The sequence below is a fragment of the Neltuma alba genome, unplaced genomic scaffold, assembly GCF_004799145.2.
Source record: "Neltuma alba isolate B1F8T4 unplaced genomic scaffold, ASM479914v2 tig00013716_pilon, whole genome shotgun sequence".
In the NCBI taxonomy this organism is placed as follows: domain Eukaryota; kingdom Viridiplantae; phylum Streptophyta; class Magnoliopsida; order Fabales; family Fabaceae; genus Neltuma; species Neltuma alba.
In genome coordinates this window covers 1-20,012 of record NW_021637871.1, presented here as the reverse complement: position 1 = coordinate 20,012, position 20,012 = coordinate 1, and the positions used below count along the sequence as shown (strand labels likewise).

General features: G+C 34.4%; 1 protein-coding gene and 1 pseudogene across 1 annotated transcript; both read left to right on the top strand.

The window, feature by feature from the left end:
• The first annotated feature begins 176 nt into the window (after positions 1 to 176).
• LOC114738912 (phenolic glucoside malonyltransferase 1-like) lies at positions 177 to 1,808 on the top strand. Its single transcript, XM_028926975.1, has one exon. It carries the CDS (start codon positions 177 to 179, stop codon positions 1,560 to 1,562), a length of 1,386 nt encoding a protein of 461 aa, XP_028782808.1. The 3' UTR covers positions 1,563 to 1,808.
• Positions 1,809 to 11,646: 9,838 nt separating this feature from the next.
• LOC114738913 (phenolic glucoside malonyltransferase 1-like) lies at positions 11,647 to 19,866 on the top strand (annotated as a pseudogene).
• Positions 19,867 to 20,012: the final 146 nt, after the last annotated feature.

Sequence of the window (20,012 nt, the reverse complement as noted above, 5' to 3'; positions counted from 1 at the left end):
TTTGGTATTTTCTCCGTCATTTTATAATTATAATTTAAGATCTGGACTCTGATAGCAATTATGTTAATTCATCATCTTCTCTAATTAATATTCATAAATTATTTTATCTTCCTCATTATTATTCTTATTTAAGCTGGAAATGGAGGCCGCCGTCGGCAGTTCTCTTGGTCTTCATCATGGCGAAAGCAGCCCCCACGAAGGTCCTTGAAGTTTGCAGGGTGGCACCACGACTCGAAGGAACCGCTTCCGCCGCCGCATCGGAAACATCTCTACCACTTACCTTTTTCGACATGCTGTGGCTGCGCTTCCCGCCCGTCGAGCGTCTTTTCTTCTACGAATTCCCCAACCCACCAGCCTCCTTCTTCCATTCCCTTCTTCCAAAACTCAAACATTCACTCTCTCTCACTCTCCATCACTTCTTTCCTCTCGCCGGCAACATCATATGGCCGCCTCATTCCCCAAAACCCTTCATCCATTGTGTCTCCGGCGACGGCGTCTCACTTACCGTTGCTGAATCGAACGCAGATTTCAACGTCCTCTCAAGTTCCGATTACTCCGAAACCCAAGAAAGCATCCTGCTTGTACCCCACTTGGCTGTTTCCGATGAGAAAGCCTCTCTCATGAGTCTGCAAATCACTCTGTTTCCGAACTCTGGCTTCTCTGTTGGAATAACCGCGCACCATGCAGCCATGGATGGAAAATCTTCAACTTTATTTCTGAAAGCATGGGCTTATATCTGCTCTGAACTCGATGAATCCTCTTCATGTTCATCGCTACCCGAGAATCTAATTCCATTGTTTGATAGGTCAGTAGTCAAAGAGCCATCTGGGGCTGCAGAGGTATTTTCGAATCACTGGTTAAAGGAAGGTGGACCAAATAACAGAAGCTTGATGTTGTGGGACATGAAGAAGACAGATCAAGTCAAGCGAATAAGGGGTACATTTCAATTGGTTCCATCAAACATTCAAAAGCTTAAGCAGATAGCAGAGTCCAAGCTGAACAAGAAGGTTCATGTATCGACCTTTTCAGTAACATGCGCTTATGTGTTGGACTGCTTAGTCAAATCAGAACAAACAAAACAAGACAAGTTGTTGTTCGCATTCACTGCGGACTGTAGATCTCGTTTGAATTCTCCGATTCCGCCCACATATTTTGGAAGCTGCGTGGGGGCTGTTAAAGCTGTGGCTGAAACAAAGAGCTTGCTAGGGAACGATGGGTTCATTGCCGCTCTTGAGGCCATAAGTGATGGTTTGAAGAGATTTGAAGATGAAGGATTAGGTGAAGCAGAAAGATGGATATCTGATATGGTAAGTCTTATGGAAACTCATAGATTTTGTTCAACTGCAGGGTCACCAAGGTTTGAGGTCTACGGTATTGATTTTGGGTGGGGAAGACCCAAGAAGGTGGATATAGTTTCTATAGGCGAGACGGGAGCCTTTTCTCTTTCTGAAAGCAAGAATGGCAATCATAATGGAGGTATTGAGATTGGGTTGGTGTTGAACAGTCCAGAAATGGAGGCTTTTTCTGCTCTTTTTCACGAAGGTCTTTCTTCCTCTTCATGAATCTATCACATTACACATACAGCTATACATTCATTTAAGAAATGAATTATGATCTCAAATATTTTTGCTGTTTTGGTAATTGGATGTGCTTTTTTTAGCAGTGTACCAATTTCATTTCTACATTATTACTTTCGGTCTCAAATACAAGAGACCAGAGATAACTATGAATGCTTCATATTTATATTTGAGATCATTTGGGGAGGAATAACGAAATGATAGCAGAGAAAAGCCACTTCTTTATTTTTATTTGCAGGTGTGTTTTATGCTTTCTGTACGTTTTTTATTGGTGATGAGACGGCATAAATGTGTCCCATACTTTAGAAGCATCTATAAAAAAAATTACTCAGATCATAGATAAAGCAAATGACTAAAGTATACTTTTTCTCTTTTAATTTTATAACTTTACGTAAAGTTTTAATTTAATCCCTTAATTTTAAAAAGTATACTTTTAGTCCTTTAATATTAAAATTATTAGTATTAAATGATTATTTTTTGTAATAATCATGATTGTTTTAAAAATTAAATTTAATATTATAGTATTTAGTAATGTTTTATCAACATTAAAGAGCTCAATATCATCATTTTTTTGTTAATAGTTTTTGGATTAGAGGACTAAAAGTTTGCTTTTTAAAATTAAAGGACCAAAATAAAATCTCATATAAAGTTAAAAGACTAAAAATATACTTTAACCTAAATAAATTAACTATTAATAGATTCCCTAAAATTGATTTATTATATACTAACAACTAAGAGTGAGTATCTAATTAACTAGCCACGTGATTATAAGATGTAAATAGTATTATCTAAACCAAACCAAATCGACTTGTTCGATTGGTGAAATCGATTGGTTCAACTTGTCGAAAAGAAAATTAATCACATGTCCGGTCTGAAATGGTCGTAGTCCGCAGGCAAAAATGGCGTCAACGCGCTTTGCAAAATGTGAAAAAAACTATCATATTTAAAATTATTGATAGTTTTTATATTTAGGATGAAAGAGAGTAATTTTGATGTGGGGCAAAAAAAAAGAAAAAGGTAATGGACTTTTTCCCTAAAACGACTTTTTTTCAATGCACCTCTTGGCTGATTTTAGCTGCACGGTTTTTTGTTTTTGGGACGGGCAGTGGGTTCAGGGAACTGAAAATAAAATAATAGCAGCCTGCAAGGGTTGGGTCCGACTGGTCGCAAACGGGGGCGCAAGGCGCGTTCTCCTACCGGGTCATGGGCTCGATTCCTGGCGAGGCACCCTGGGATTAGTCTGGCCGATACGCTGGGATACCCTGAGTTAGCGATAACATCCTACTCAAAAAAAAAAAAATAGCAGGGGTGTTTGTGATTCCTAGAAGTTTAACTTTTCGGACCGCTAAATTTTATGCACAATAATGATTGGCTAAACAATAATTTTCAAAGATAATATTTTTAAAATTATATTTTCAGTGAAGGGATTGAAATATTTTTAATTAAGAGAAAATTGAAAAAAAAAATCCTATTAAAAATTTTATTAGTGAGAAAGACTTGTTAAACTTTTATACAAACAAAGAATTGGTACTCTGCAAATTTTTACATGTGTATATTCTTAATTTATATATATTTTTATTCATTACATATTTAATTAAGTATTTTCAAAATTTTCCCAATAATGAACTAACTATTTTTATTTTTTTATACTTTAAATTTAAATTTGTCTCTTAAAATTATCACAATACATACAATATAATATATATCTACTATGTAATAAAATCCATGTCATTTTCAATTATTTTTCATTTAAACTTGCTTTCCAAATAGTCATCCAAACAAGTTCAGCTAAAAAAAAAGTTACTTATACTATTGCCAATTCAAACATAAAATACATTATAATAAAAATATGAGGAAAAATAATCAAACTACTCTTGAAACCTTTTTTTCAAAAAATAAATTATAAAACCACCTTTATTTTTTATTTTAATTTGTCATGTATATGTCAAATTCTCAAAAGTCAGATTAAGAAAAAATTATTTTTGTCACCGCTAATTCAAACACATTCTAAGCTAATGGAAAACAAGCTAATTAATAAGATTCGAAGTGGTAAAAAACTAGAAAGAACCTGTGGAAAATTAATCAAACTTGAACCCTTTTTTCAAAAAGACAGATGATCAAAAATTTAAAACCATGTTATTTTTTTTATTTGTCTTGTCTATATAAATAATAAAAATACTTATATCAAATTTTTTATATTCGTTATGTCATTTTTTTTTTGCCCGAGTTATGTCATATTCTCTAATCACATGTGTCTTTCTTTTATATGGGTTTATAGGTTAATGATAATATTTTTAAAAATAATAACTATAAAAACTTGATCTAAATACATGTAATTAAAAATCAGATCAGGCTGACTAGTTCAGAACCAAAATAGGCAAACCGGTCACCTATCTAATTTAGGTGATCAACAAAACCAGGAGGAACTATATCAATGTGATTCGGCCTAACACGGGTAACCCATTGGGTTAGACAGGTTACTGATTTATTATTTAAAAAATGGGGAAAAGAAAACTCAGTTGTCGTTCTCCTTACCCGCCACTACCATACACCATTGCTTCTAGCTTATACCCCCTCTTCCATTATAGTATTGAGATCTACCATCACAGAGACGCAGACGATGCTAAGTTTGACCAAAGAGAAGTCATGGGAGTTGCTGAAAGTCCAAACCTCAAGGTGCACTCTTTCTGGCTAGTGAGTGAGTTGAGATTTGCTGGTGGGGTACTCCTCTCTTGTCTGTAGAAATCCGCAGTGATGAGTTTCAAATTGCGAATGGGTTTTGAGGAAATGACAAGAGGAAGAAAGTTATTATTATTAGTTTATTATTACTTTCATTACATGAGGAAAAGAAAGGGTAGCAATGGAGGGCACATGACATTTTTATCAAAATACTATAAACAATAAAACAAATTATCCAAATATTATATGATGGAAAATATTAATCCATATGCTGAATTTTCTGAAACTCGCTTAGGCTACGAATGAGTTCCATTTTTCACTTTCGACAAAAATTATAGTACAATGCCCCATTTCATCAATTCTTATGCCGGTGGCTTACGGTGTGTTTGGATTAACAATTGTACAAATTATTTTTTTTTCAATCCGATTTTTGCAGAAGTTAGTTAAGGATAAAAATTAATTAGTATAATGTGATTTATGCTTAAATTGACTTTTATTAAAAAAAGTTAATTTGACAGGTTAAAACTTATTTGGATAAGTAATGAAAAAGTGAATTTATATATAAAATGACTGAAAAAGACATGAGTTTTATAACATATATCATATGTATATAATTTGATAGGTTTAATAAAAATAATAAAGTAAAATAAAAAGAGATAATATATTATTAGAAAAATTTGTAAGTATTAAAAACCATTTAATTAGATATATTAAATAAATAAAAATATATGTAAACATAAAATTGTTATTAAAAAATTTTAAGTATTAAAAAAAACTTAATTAGATATATTTAATGTGATTTTTGTAGACATGTTTATTGAATATTAGTTTATTTTTGCAAATTTTTCGGCTTAGAGTGAAAGTTTTTTCTTCATAGAATGTTTTCATAAACATCTAATTATTGGGTTAAGTGGGACCACTTAAATACCCTTCTTTTTTATTTTCATTTCTCTCTCTCAATGTTTCTCTCTCCATGGTGCGAACTGAGAAACAATAATTTTAAACTCCCCATTCAATATGACTTTTTCATTAAAAAAAAAAAAATCCATTTACTCCGTCGTGATCCCAAACAACAATTTTTAAGCTAAAGTTCATTTAAGCCTTTAAATGGGTGTTTGGGATGGCCCAACGCCATCCCAAACACACCCTTGGCCCTTTTGAATTTTGGAAAAAATTATAATCAATTACCTCGTTACTTCAAATCACCTTCCCTCTTCCTTTTGTTCTATACTATATATCTCTATGTATCCATTTGGATTGGCGGTAAATAACTATGATTTTAAAGCATCATGAATTTTATAAGTAACACTGACTATAAGTAATGTTGGTTAATTGTAATTTCTGTTTGGATATGTTTCTTTTTACAAGCAACTTTAACAATTGTAATTATGTTTAGTTTTCATTTATTAAAATCACTTATAAATATATAGTTGCCAAACAGGCATGAATTTAATAAATATTATTAAATAAAATCATTTGGTAAGAGATTTTCAAAAGAGCATGGGAGGGTAGATTAGAGAAAATTCATTTGATAAAAATTGATTGGGATTTTTCAAACACATAAGTCACTTTTTGGTGCTTATCCTAAAAGTACGGTGAAAGAGTGAAATCACGATTCATTAGGATTTCATAAAAATTACCCAAATAAGATAAACATGCTTCATAATCACTTATTTAGATTCGAACAGGCTTATTTGAGTTCTCACCACTTAACCAAACAGACACTAAATAGGAGGGATATGAGCATATTTTGTAGAAAAAGTACTTTTTATTTTGATACTTAAATTAAGGAAAAATATATAAATAAATTATATAAATATAAAATATTTATAAATCATATATACTACATTCAAAATCTACACCTATTTAATTATAAAATATATACTTATCCATTTCTTTCTTTATCATAATTACTCAACAATATTAAAATCAAGGTACTATTGAGGTAAAAAAACTTAATCTCTTCATAGGTTTTACGAAATAGCTTCTTATAAATAAAAATATTAAAATCTTTTTAAGTGCACAAAATTTCTTAAAATAATTTGATAAACAGGCACTGAATTTTCCTAACATCAAGTGCGACACAAGAAGCACAAAAAAGAAAGAAAATAGAATTGATGTACTGAAGAAGGAAAGAGAATAAGTCATAATTAAAATAAGAATATATTTATTTTTAAAAAATATATATATTATTTTAATTATTACTGGTTTGATCTCAGTTTAACCTACTGACCCTCGATCCACTGTCCTAATGGGTTTATTCATTAGTTTAGTTTTTAGTACCTTGCCTAAATATGAGTCATAAATAATTTAGTGCAAAATATAATGGTTGCAATAGAAAGGAAATCATTCTTTGACGCGATTAAGCTTATCATGGACGGAAATAACGATGTTCGTGAAAACCGGAATATGATCTTAGAAAGCCATGCAATGCTCCAATGTGATTGGTTTGTTGATCCTCAACATGTCCAGTAAAAAAAGAAATTTGAAGCTGATATGCTGGCCAAACTTACTTTAGTGATGTCTCCTAGATTTCTCTTAATTCCTTTATATGAGTTTCGTTTATTTTCTTTTTATAATGTAGAGTAGTATTTTAGAGCTTTCTTGTTTATTAAAAAAAAAAAAAGGTAGATGTAGAAAGAGAACCAATGGCTAGCCTACTACTTATCTGACGTCAAAGACCTCAAACTAATTACATAATTACTCATCCGTTTTTATTTACAAGTTACTTTAATATATTTTATTAGTTCTACCTTAAAATTTAACAACTTTTTATTTTTATACATATTTAATATACTACCTCTGATTCTCAGTATAAGAGCTAATTGACTAATTTAAGTAGATTAAATAAATTAGTTAAGTTAGTTATTTGTAATAAATAGTTATTGTCTGTCTTAAGATATTATTGCTAATTAAGTGTATTAGTTAGAACTATCATTATCACAAGGACTACTTTAGAAAAATAGATAAATATGAGAAACAAAGTGAATTGAGGTTTTATATTTATGACCAAAAATAAAAGTCAAATGAGCTCTTATATTAAGAATCAAAGGCAATAATACATTATATTCCTTGAGAATAAAGTTTACACAATAATACATGAAAAATACATAAAATTGTATGCTTGTATGAAAAATTTAATAATGTGACTTATAAATAAGGAAAAAAAAATCTTTTCTCTCACTACAAAAAAACAGTTGATTTGCGGCGGAAACAAATTCCGTTGTTAATTTCTGACAGAATTACGACGGAAATTCCGTCTCTAATTTTTTCGATGGATTAGCGACGGAATTTTTCTGTCGCTAATATTAGCTACGGAATTTCTGCCCGTCGCTAAATTCTATTGCTAATCCGTCGGAAAATCCGTCAATAAATATTTAGCAATGGATCTATGCTCTAACATTACGTTGTCGTTATGGATTAGTGATCCAAATGTCCAAATCAATGAGCAACATATTACCTCCGTTTCTTAATACAAGAGTTGATTGACTAATTTGACTATATTAAAAAAACTAGTTAAATTAATTATTTGTACTAAATAGGTGTTGTCTTTCCCAAAATATCCTTACCAATCAAGTATATTAGCTAAAATTATCATTATTATGAGAACTACCTTGGGGAATAATAGATAAAGATGAGAGACAAAGTAAATTGAGGTCTTATATTTATAGCCAAAATAAAAGACAAACGAGATCTTATATTAATGACATGAGATAGTATATGAAATTCAAAGACGATGTGCAGCCAGGAACTTGAAACCAAACATCAGGTTTTGTTTGAAATTAGAGGTGAAGGAATCCAATTGTCTCATCATCATCATCTCGTCATCCTCAATGTCACGTTAAAGAAGGGTGGTGGAGGGGATATCGTGGTTTTGGCCCCAAAATAAGAGGGCATAATATCATTCACAAAAGTGTGAGACTTTCCATCTCCGTTGCCTGCGTTACATTAAATTGTTTCTGTTAACTACTTGTACATGTGAGACTTTCCATTTATAACTGACATGCTTGAGAATGTAACTCTACAAATACCATAAACCAAACAAAAAGAACGTAAAATCATCATTTCTTGCCGATCTCTCACTACAAAAAAACATGCAATTACTGACAGAACACAAAATTACTGACGGATTTGTGACGGAAGGAAATTACCGATAGAATTTATTCCGTCAGAAATTTTTTCGTCGCTAATTTCATTTGCGACGGAATCTGAAGTTCCGTCAGAAATTTTCGATGGAAATTCTGTTGGAAATTTGTGACGGATTTTCAAAAGATAATGCTCGTCACAAAGTTTGTGACGGAATTACCGACCGAATATTCCGTGGCTAATTCTTTTTCTTTTTTTAAATTACATTATACTATTTTATTTTGATTAATTGTTTAGTTTTTGAGGGGGAGCAAAAGACAATGAATTTGTTGAAAATCAAACATGCTATAATTGAAAAATACATAGTGTGTGATAGATCCTAAATAATTCAAATGTCAAATGTCAACCAAAAGTAAAAAATAATAACCCAACTATCTAATAATAATAAGGGAAAAGTAATCTGCTGGTCCTTAAAGTTCTATATGATTTTTAATCAGGTCCCCAAAGTTTTTTTCTTTTTTATTAAATCCTTATACTTATTAACGTTATAGCCATTAATCCTTCAGACAAAAAATGTTATAAAATGTTAATGGTTAGTAGACGGCTCTGACATTGAGGTCCCTAGTGAACGTCTGCTCTTTGCTGGAATTTTAATACAACCGCATCAAAGTAGAAAGAATTGGCTAACTTGATGAGACCGTTCATCAAGCGTCTTGGTCTATCATTCTCTCACTATTGTCATAATATATTTCTTCCTTTAATGCATATCCCAAAACTTTCTAATAATTAGCCACAGCAGCAGTATTATACAAACTATTCCAATCATTACCTATGTTCAAAGTGCTATAGAAGCATCTCGTGATATATTTGGAGAATTGAAACATGAGTTTCTTCAATTCAAAGTGCAATACCCAGTCTTTATAAGCCGATAATTTTATCCCCCTATGCTGATTAAGAGTACATGATACTTTTTAATGTTATTTCTTGGTTTTTCAATCTTACATTCTGGTAAATTGTATTACTCTATTCCCCCCCGCTTGCGAAATTTATCAATGCCCAATGCCAGCATTCGTCACTCCCTTCCCTCACTGGGCAGGACTTGCTCTTTCTTGGACTTCCATGGTCATCGAAAAGTGGGCAATGGCCTCCTGGAGAAACATTTACAAGTGTTCCTTAGTGCCGAAGATCTTATACCCCGCCACTTCGTCAAAGACATATATCACGGCTTGAGTTTTCCACCTCAATACCAACGCTGTTTTCAATCTGTTAACATTCTGTAACGTTTTTCGTCCGGAAGGATTATCGGATATAACCTTAGTAAGTATAAGGATTTAATAAAAAAGAAAAAAACTTTAGGGACCTACTTAAAAATCCTGTAGAATTTTAAGGACCAGCGGATTACTTTTCCCTAATAATAACAACTCTCAACTGTCATTTTCTAAATTTATATTACTGCTAGAGGGCTCAGATAATCTAATTCCCATTTGCTCTAATGCAGACATGATTTTGCTATAATTTTGTTTAATCTCTTGATGCTCTTGTTTAATTTGTTGATTCTCTTGTATGAGCTCTGTTATCCTTGTGCGTAGTTCAGTTTCAACATTAATATTGATGCTTGTGCTGTTGATGGAAGGAGAAAATCTTTGAGGTGTGCAAATATCATCAACAGCCTCAGATCCAAATCCATAGATGTAACCCTTCTTGTTCCTACCACCTGTTACCTCTAACCATATGTTAAATTCTTCCTGGTTAGATTGCACACTTGGAGAGCCTCTTTCAGAACTTAATTCTGCCTTTCTCCTCATGAATTCATTCTATTAAACAAAAAATAATAGTACATAGGATAAAAGTATGTTTTATATAAGAATTCATGATCATGACATAATAAAAATTTAGTAGTAATGTCAAGCAAAACCATAAACACAAAAATAAAAATATCCCACTCTTGTATGATTTGAAAAAAAAATTGAATTTGATGCTATAAAATATGTTGAATTTAAAATTGTAAATTTTTCTTTTACCAAATTGTTGTAGCAAAAAATGAATGCCTTGTATGCTTTTTTTTTTTGGAAGGCAAGATCCTGCCTTCCAAAATAAGTCCACAATAACCAACACGAGTTAGGTCTAAAAGAAATATGAGAGTTTTTTAAGGAAAACCAATTTATAGAAATAAAATTACACCAAAAATAAGAAAGGATAACATTATTCACTAATTCCCAGCAGATGATAACATATTCACCAATTCTATCAAATTAAACAATATGCAAATCTAACTCAAGTTCAACAACAAAGCAAAGTAGATTGGAGAATAGCATGATACAAGTTCTATAACTTCCGACAAGTCAGAAGCAATAAATTGTTGCCTAACACTAGTGTGGCTTTAGATAGTCAACACAATCCAAATGATTTAATATGGCTAATATTCAATAAGACTCACACTACAACTAGTCAAGTCTCGAGCCGTCAGCACAATTTCAGTGATTCAATATGACAAACATTAGAAGCATATACTCACATGAGCTATTTCCGCTCGTTGGTCTGCAAATTTTCCAGTTTTACCATTTAAATGCGTCCTCTTGAACAATTCAAGCAATAAAGGGTCTCTTCCTAACTCCAGAGCCTGCAATTATTTACAAGAATGTATTATAAATAAATGCATTTAATAAATAATGATCTAATTTGAAGATAAATTCTTACCAGCCTCCTCTTATGCTCAGTATTAGGAATGCTCCCACCTTTATGTTGAGCGCCTCCTATGATTGAGGCTCTATTGACTTTAGCAATCTCACACTTCACCTTGTAATCTTCTGATGCCCATGTTTTCTCTAATTCATTCATCACTGGACGTGGAATCCACTTAGCCTTGATTTGTTTTTGATACAAGTCTTGCTTGATAGTATGCGTTGTATTTCTTAAAATTTTTGCACACTTTGTATTCCAGATTTTCTTAATAACATCATCATATTGTAGTAACCATTTGCATTTTCGCTGCATAAATGAGAAACAAAAGAAAAATATAAACTAAACATGATGAGAGGAAAAATTGAAGACATAAAACAAATATAATTTATATTTGTTGCCTGTGTTACGTTAAATTGTTTCTATTTTCTTTCATTTATTAACTATTTAAGAATGAAACTACTAATAAATTATGAATAGCATTAAATTTCATTGGCTGTTTTCAAGAGAAACACATCCGTTAACACGCGATGTTTCAAAACCACACACATATATAAATTATATCAGGCTTCCTTATTTCCTAACTCAAATCCACTTCCGTTGCTTCAATCTTCCTTCTTCTAGAATGGATCATCAAGGTAACAATAAGTCTCTCAAAATACATGAATCCTGCAAGATTGGTCCACCATGTGAAACAGAACTATCTGAGCCTCTCACATTCTTTGATATATTATGGTTCAAATTGCATCCTTCAGAACGCATTTACTTTTACTCACTTCCTCACACGCACTCAAACCACAGCCACAGTGCTAATTCCTTCTTCTTTGAAACTTCAACTCCAAAACTGAAACGATCTCTTTCACTCACACTCGATTGCTTCCTTCCTTTGGCTGGTAAAGTTTTTTGGCTTTCTGATTCTCAAAAACCCTTCCTTCTTTACTCTCCTGGCGATGGAGCCCCCCTTGTTATCCCAGAGACTAATACAGACTTCAATCAACTCTCAGGTAGGTAGGTATATGGTATTGTATATAATCACTACAAAAAAAATTGACTTTTAGCAGCGACAAAAAGTCACCGTTGAAAGTTTTTAGTGGCGACTTGTTGCTGTTGAAAAACTGTAACCGTAGCAACCGAGACTGAAAGCTTTCAGCGGTGACAAAAAAGATCACCACTGAAAGACACTTTCAGCAGTGACAAAAAAGATCACCACTGAAAGACACTTTCAGCGGCAACGTTTGTTACCACTGAAAGATACTTTCGGTAGCGACCTTCTTATTGGCACTAAAAGAACTTTCAGTGGAGACAATTTGTCACCGGCAAAAGTGACTTTCAGTGGTGACTTTTTTGTCGTCATTGAAAGTGATGCCCAAGAAAAATTGGCATTATTGACACGACGTCATCGTTGCCGGCCGCCATGTCATCACTGGCCACCTCCACCTCGTCGTCGACAACCTCCACATCGTTGCCACGTCACTCCTTCCTGCCATGTCACCGCCCAAATATTTTCACTTTAAATGTGTCTTCTTCAAGTTTCAAACTCGTGACCACCTCCTTTCATGTCCAATCTTATTGCCGTTGAGCTGGATTGAATTTGGTTATTACTATTGTAAAATACCATATATATTATTATATTATACTTTCAACGGTGACATTAGAAAGACACCGCTGAAAGTCAGACCACTCATAGTCGCCGCTGAAAGTGAACCCTTCAGTGATGACACCACCACTGAAGGTGTTATATTCAGCAGCGACAGAAAAAGTCACCCCAGAAAGTCTCACTTTTAACAGCAACTTTTTAGTGTCACTGCTAAAATTCCACTTTCAATGGTGACTTTTTTTGTCGCCACTGAAAGTCGTCACCTAAAGTCTTTTTTTTTTTTGGGTAGTGAGTGTTTCAATGAATTTGGATTGAACTGTCATTAAAATAACTTATATATGATGCCTTTTTTATTAGATCGATTTTGTGACATGATCCAAGAAAACTTCTGTATTTGACACCCTTTTTGTACTTTTTATGAACAAAAGTTGTTGTTTTAAAGCTCCCGTTTGGTTTGAGAAATATAAAGGGAAGGAGAAGGAAGGAAAAATTTTAATAAGCTCAAATTTAAAAAATTGAAGAAGTAGGGTTAAAAATTTTTTATTAAATTTTATTGTTCTTTTATTTTACATCTTCTCCTTATTGAAATTTTAAAACCGGACTTCTTCAATTTATTAAATTGAGCTCATTAAAATTTTTCCTCCTCTCCCATTTTCTCCATTTCCCTTCTACCAAACATAGAGTAAGAGTTAAGGTACAAAATTGTTTTGAGAGTTTTCACTCATGAGTACTAGATACCTAAAGTTTTTTGTGCGTGCAAGTTTGTCTCAAAAGTTTAAAATCCTTGCAATGTTACCCCTTACTATTAAAATTGTCCATGTTCAATGTCACTATTATAACGGTCGACATTAATCTTTTAATGGCTGGATGTAACATTGTTATGATTTTAAACTTCTAAAGCAAATTTGTACCCAAAAAAAAAAGACCAAATACCCAGCGCTTTAAGTGAAAAGTTTCATAACAAATTTATATCTTAATCCTTGATTTAATCTATCAACCCTAGAGAGAAGTATATATTCTTCTAAAAAATAATTAATCTTTTTTTCTTGGTTATATATAAGAATTATGAATCTTGATTCTCATTGTTTAGTCTTTTTGCACTCTCTATTACTGACGCATATGTATGTTGCTTGGCTAAATTAATCTTATGTCTATGAAATTGATATATGCTAAACTGATCACAAAGATGCAAAATTAAAAAAAAAAACTCATATCTAAATCTACTTTATCAATCCATTCATTTAATTGATTAAAATTTTCAATTTTTGTCTTATTTTGCTTATTTTCCATGTTTAATTTTGTTTCTCCTCAACTGAGTAAGGTTTATGAAATATCAAATCAAATTTTATTTCTATAACAAAAAAAATTAAATTTTATTTCAATAAAAAAAATTTTATCTGTTTTTAATAAGTCTATTTAAATAAAGCCCTAATCTCATAGGCAATGGCGCTCGAGAAGCCAGTGAGTTTTGTCCCTTGGTACCTTCCTTGGACACAACTGATTCATTTGCTTCAGTCATATCTCTACAAGTTACTCTCTTTCCTAACGTTGGCTCTTGCACAGGCTTAAGCAGACACCAACGCTGTTCTTGATGGCAAATCAACCACCATGTTCATGAAGGCCTGGGCTTATCTCTGTCAAACCACTCAAGAATTGCCATGTTTGTTACCTAAAGGACTAGACCCATTCCTGGACCAAACCGTTGTCAAAGATCCTAATCGACTCGATCTCATGTACTTAAAGGGATGGAAATTTATGTCAGAAGCTATTGGATCCCATGAACGAAGCCTCAAGCTTTTGCTAAACACTACTTCACCTCAATGTCTTGATTCATTGGCTCTAGCCACTTTTGAACTAAGCCCTCAAGATTTACAGAAACTGAAACAAAGGGTTCTTTCATTGTGGAACGAAGTTCATCAAGAAGAAGAACCTGTGAATCTTTCAACTTTCATTCTTGCTTCTGCATTTGTATTTACCTGCACTGCAAAAGCAATAACAGGAAAAGGAAATGATGAAGGATTAAGCAAGGACAATAATAACAGTACCGATATTTCCTTTGGATTTTCTGCAGATTGTGGTCACACTTGAACTCGGAAGTGGATCCAAATTATCTTGGTAATTGTGTTTCCTTGTATGATCAACATAGTAACAGAAGAGATTGTTAATTTTTAGTGAAAGAAGGAAAATAGAAGATAAAAGACATAACGGTAATAAAGAAAGAGAGAGACATAATTAAGAGATGACTTTGTATCATTTCATGTTTTGAACAGTGCCACTATAGGGGTATGTATACAGAAAGCTATTCTAGAATATTCCTAGAGCCAGCTGTACACAAACATGTGCTGTGAGTTACAATTTCAATTTTCACGTGTGGTGCCGTGTTTGGGCTTCAGACGTGTATATCTTGGGCTGTTGTATAGTGATAGATGTAATTGGGCTTGTTTGCATTCTAACATCTCCCCGTGAGTCATATGGCATTGGTGTGACATTAAGACTCAACCAGAGCTACATGAATCTATGTGTAAAAAGAGGCTTGGTGAGAATATTAGTAATTTGATCTTTGGAAGAGACAAGGGCAATGTGAAGTTTTCTGGCTGCCACTCTTTCTCAAACAAAATGGTAGTCTAGTGATATGTGCTTTGCACGAGAATGAAAATAGGGTTAGCAGCAAGGTAGGTGGCTCTTAAGTTGTCATAATAAAGCATTGGAGTCTGAGAGAGAGATGTTTAACTCGTCAAGTAGATTTTGAACACACATAAGTTCACTGGTTGAGTTAGCAAGGGATTGGTACTCTGCCTTAGTACTAGATTAGGAAACAGTTGGTTGTTTGTTTCTTTGAACTCTAAGATATAACATTAGGACCAAAATAGACAACAAAACCAGCAATGGAACATGAATCTACAGGGTAGCCACCCCAATTTGCATTAGAGTAGGCTTTAAGGATAGGTGGAGGTTCAGAAACAGCAACAGAGAACAAGGAGAAATTGGAGGATCATTTGAAAAGCAACCCATAATGAGTAGTAGCACACAAGTAACAAAGGATTCGTTTGACTGTTGTCCAATATTGTTCAATGGGCTGGTGCATAAATTGACACACATGATATACAGCATAGGAGACGTTTGGATGAGTGAAAGATAAATATCGGAGAGTGCCTATGATGCTACAATAAAGGTAGGATCAGAAAGGAAGAACCAGTAGTATGTAGTTTTGCATTGACAGCCATCAGAGATGCCATAGAATGAGCATTAGCCATGTTAGCACGTTTTAACAAATCAATAATGTATTTGTGCTGAGACAGAATAAGACCAGCAGATACTCTATGTACTTTGACTCTAAGAAAATAATGTAAAGGCCCCAAGTCTTAAACAGGAAAGGTAGAACTGAGATTTGCAATTAGAGCAGTAATAGCATCATCAGAAGAGCCAATTAAGATAATATCATCCACATAGATGAGTACATACAACTGATAGGAAGGAAAGTGAAAAGTAAATAAAGAAGCATTAGATTTGGAACCTGTGAACCCAAGTTGAGTAAGGTGTGTGCTGAGACAAGATAACTAGGCTTGAGGAGCCTATTTTAGGCCATAAAGGGATCAGTGAAGTTTACAGATAAAGTAGGGGTAGTTAGGATGAACAAAATCCGAAGGTTGAGATATGTAGACGTTTTTAGTGAGGGAACCATGGAGAAATGTATTCTGGACGTCAATTTGCTAAAGGGACCATCCTTATGAAACAGCTAGCAAGATGATGAGGCAGATGGTGATAGGTTTGACAACAGGGGAGAACATTTTAGAAAAAACAAGACCAGCTTGTTGATGAAAGCCCTTAGCAACAAGGCAAGCTTTGAAGTAATCAATCACACCAGATGGTTAGTATTTGATGTGAAAGATCTATTTAGACCCGATGGGATTTTGAGAAGAAACAAGAGGGACCAAGGACCATGTTATAGTGTCGAGGAGTGCCTGCAATTCTTCAGCTACAGCCTAACGCCAAGTGGGTGTTTAATAGCTTTAGTGATAAAGATGGGTACAATGTCAGGAGTGGTAATGGCAGAGAGAACTTGATGTGGGGGCCATAGGATAGTACCATCAGAGAAGAGTTTTGGTTTTGAGATGTGTGCATGAGATCTGGTGACCATTGGATGGAGAGGGGGTGCACGGATTTGAGTTGCAGTAGGCGGAGGTGAGGAAGAGCTGGAGAAAGAAGATGACTGAGGAGAGGGAGAGGACGGTGAGGTGTGCGGCGTAGTCACGTGAAGGGGAAAGGGGTATGGCAGATGGGGTTGGATTAGAAGGAAGTGAGCTTGGAGAAAGAAAAGGTAGTGTGGTGGTAGGATTGGGCTCGGTGGTATTTAGAGTTAAGTAATGATAAGGAAAATGGGTTTCGTCAAAGAGGACATCATGTGATAGGCAAATTCGGCCTGATTTAGGGTGTAAGTAGATGTAGCCCATGTGATTTGCACTATAGCTGAGGAAGACACAAAGAGTAGATCTTGGTTCCAATTTATTTTTAGTGTAGGGACACAGGTTGGGCCAGTAGGCAGAGCCGAAAACCTTAAGAATTTGGTAATTGGGCTTGTGATGAAAGAGCTTTTGGAATGGACTTAGATTGTTAAGTGTGTGACTAGGAAGTCTGTTAAGAAGGTACGTGGCCATGTAGAAGGCGTAAGACCAGAATGTGCATGGGAGGTTAGTATGGGAGAGAAGAGAAAGACCTGTTTCAACAATTGTTCTGTGATGTCTCTCAATTGTGCCATTTTGTGTATGAGTATGAGGACAAGTTATCTAATGATGAATACCAAGAGAAGAGAAAAGTTTCTTAAGAAGGCAAAATTCACCACCCCAATCAAATTGGAAACTCTTGATTTTTCTATTAAGCAAGTTTTCTACAAGAGTTTTAAAAGACAAAAAGGTAGGAACAACTTCATCCTTAGTTTGAATGGGGAAAAACCACATAAAATGAGTATGATCATCAACAAAACAGACATAATAACGGTAACCATTAACAGACATAACAGGGAAGGGACCCTAAACATCACACAAAACAAGATCTAGTGGAGTAGATGATCAGTGTGGAGACAATGGTGAAGGTAGATGATGACTTTTGGAGACTCTGCTCGTTGAACACTGAGAGGGAACCGAAGTGGTTGAAATAGGTAAAGAGTTGGAAGAGACAATATACTGAACTGTGCAAAAGGCAGGATGACCCAAACGATCATACCATTGACTGAGAAAGGCACAGATACCAAGACATGCAACAATAGACGAAGGCTATCATAATCCACATAGAGGGTAAAGATTGTTATGACTGGGACCTTAGAGCAGTGTTTGACAAGTTTTGACATCCTTTACAATGAAACAATGAACATGAAATTCAAAGAAAACATTATTATCAACACAAAACTGAGAAATGGATAAGAGATTTTGAGAAATATTAGGAACATGAAGAAGTTGGGTAAGAAGGTATTTGCCATTTTGTGCGCTGAGGTGTCCAGTACCTGTCTTTTGTATAGGGAGTGGAGCTTCACTACCAACTTGCATAGATTCTTGACCATGGTATGGAATGGAGTGGATATTCAGATTTGAGAGGTCTGTAGTCATGTGATTTGTAGCTCCTGTATCAAGATACCAAAGTGTATTTTCCATAGCAGAAGGGAATATAGAGTAATTTGCAGAATAAGAATTGGTGGGAGGAGGCTGAAAGTTATGATCATAGCAACAAGGGCAAACAACCACTATGTGACCATGTTCATGGCACATTTGACAAATGTTAGTTATGGTGGTAGAGAAGAAAGAGGGTGTTGTATGACCACCATACTATCCATAAAGTTTCTGCCACCTCTATAACCATGACCTTTGCTGTTGAAAGCAAATTGTCCTCCACGACCTCTATAGAAAGAGAAGCCACGTCCTTCTTGCTATGTAGGTGTGGGTAAGAGACCATGTAAAACTTTTACAGCGTTGGAAGTAATGTGAGGGACTTGAGTGCTAATATTTTGATTTTATCGAGCTTCACAGGAGAGAAGATGACTGAGGATCTCTTCAGAGGAAAGGACAGCTCGCCTTGTAGTAAGAGAGATAGCTATGGAATCATAGTTACAGCGAAGTCCACCAAGGAGATAAATGGGAAAAGCAACATTAGAAACTGGGTTTCTTGTAGCTGCTAGAGAATCAGCAAGAAGAATTGCATGTTGATGATATTCAGAAATGGACTCACCACCTTTCTTTAAATGAGTGAATTGTTGGTGGAGCTGAAGATATTTAGCTTGAGATTGTTGAGAGAACATGGTTTCCAGAGCTGTCCACATAGCTCTAGATGTCTTGTGTCTCATGACTTGAGCAATAAGCTTTTTTGATAGAGATGAAATGAGAAGAGATAGCACCAGTTGATCCTGCTTGAACCATTTGATATAGGCTAGATTGGGAGTGCCATCGGAGAATTTGGTTGGAGGTTGTGGATTGGAACCATCAATGTAACAGAAGTAACATTAGCCATAAAGATATGGTAACATTTGTGCCTTCCATATAAGATAATTGTCTTGGTTTAGTTTGACAGTGATGAAATGAGAGACATTGGGAGGGTTGGAGAGAGTGGTTTGGGAAGTGACAAGTCAGAAGTACCAGAGGAGGAAGAGACCAGCTTTTTGTGGGATCTGTCACGACGGCATTGCCTACTACTCTGATACCATTTTAGTGGAAGAAGGAAAATAGAAGATAAAAGACATAACGGTAATAAATAAAGAGAGAGACATAATTCAGAAATGACTTTGTATCATTTCATGCTTTGAACAGTGCTACTACAGGGTATATATACAGAAAACTATTCTAGAAATTCCTAGAGCCAGTTGTACACAAACATGTGCTGTGAGTTACAATTTCAATTTTCACGTATGGTGCTGTGTTTGGGCTTTAGGCATGTGTATCTGGGCTGCTGTTTAGTGATAGATGTAATTGGGCTTGTTTGTGTTCTAACAAAGGAAGAAGGAATAGTTATAATGGCAAAGAAAATCCAGAGTGAGATACGAAGGTTCTCGGAGAAAGGAGTGCTTAATGAAGCTGAGGCTTGAGTGGTAAGTGGAAATCCATGGCGACTAGAGGAACAAGAGGGATAGGAATTGGTGGGTTTACTCGTTTTCGGGGTTTATAAGACTGATTTTGGTTGGGGAAGACCAGTGAAAGTGGAGATAGCAACAGTGGATATGAATGGATGATCACAATGGCAGAAGGAAGAGAAGGAAATGGGGGTTGAATTGGTTTGCTTCCTTATAAGAACGAGTTGGATTATTTGCTTCTTCATTTCGTGATGCCATACAAGGTTCATTGGTTTTAATTACAAGAAAAATGATCACGGTTAATGACGTGAATATAGAAAAAAATTAGTGTGATTTAAGGTTT

What these genes read in the sequence shown, in the direction of transcription:
- LOC114738912 (XM_028926975.1), top strand. Translation starts at nt 177, where the DNA reads ATGGCGAAAGCAGCCCCCACGAAGGTCCTTGAAGTTTGCAGGGTGGCA.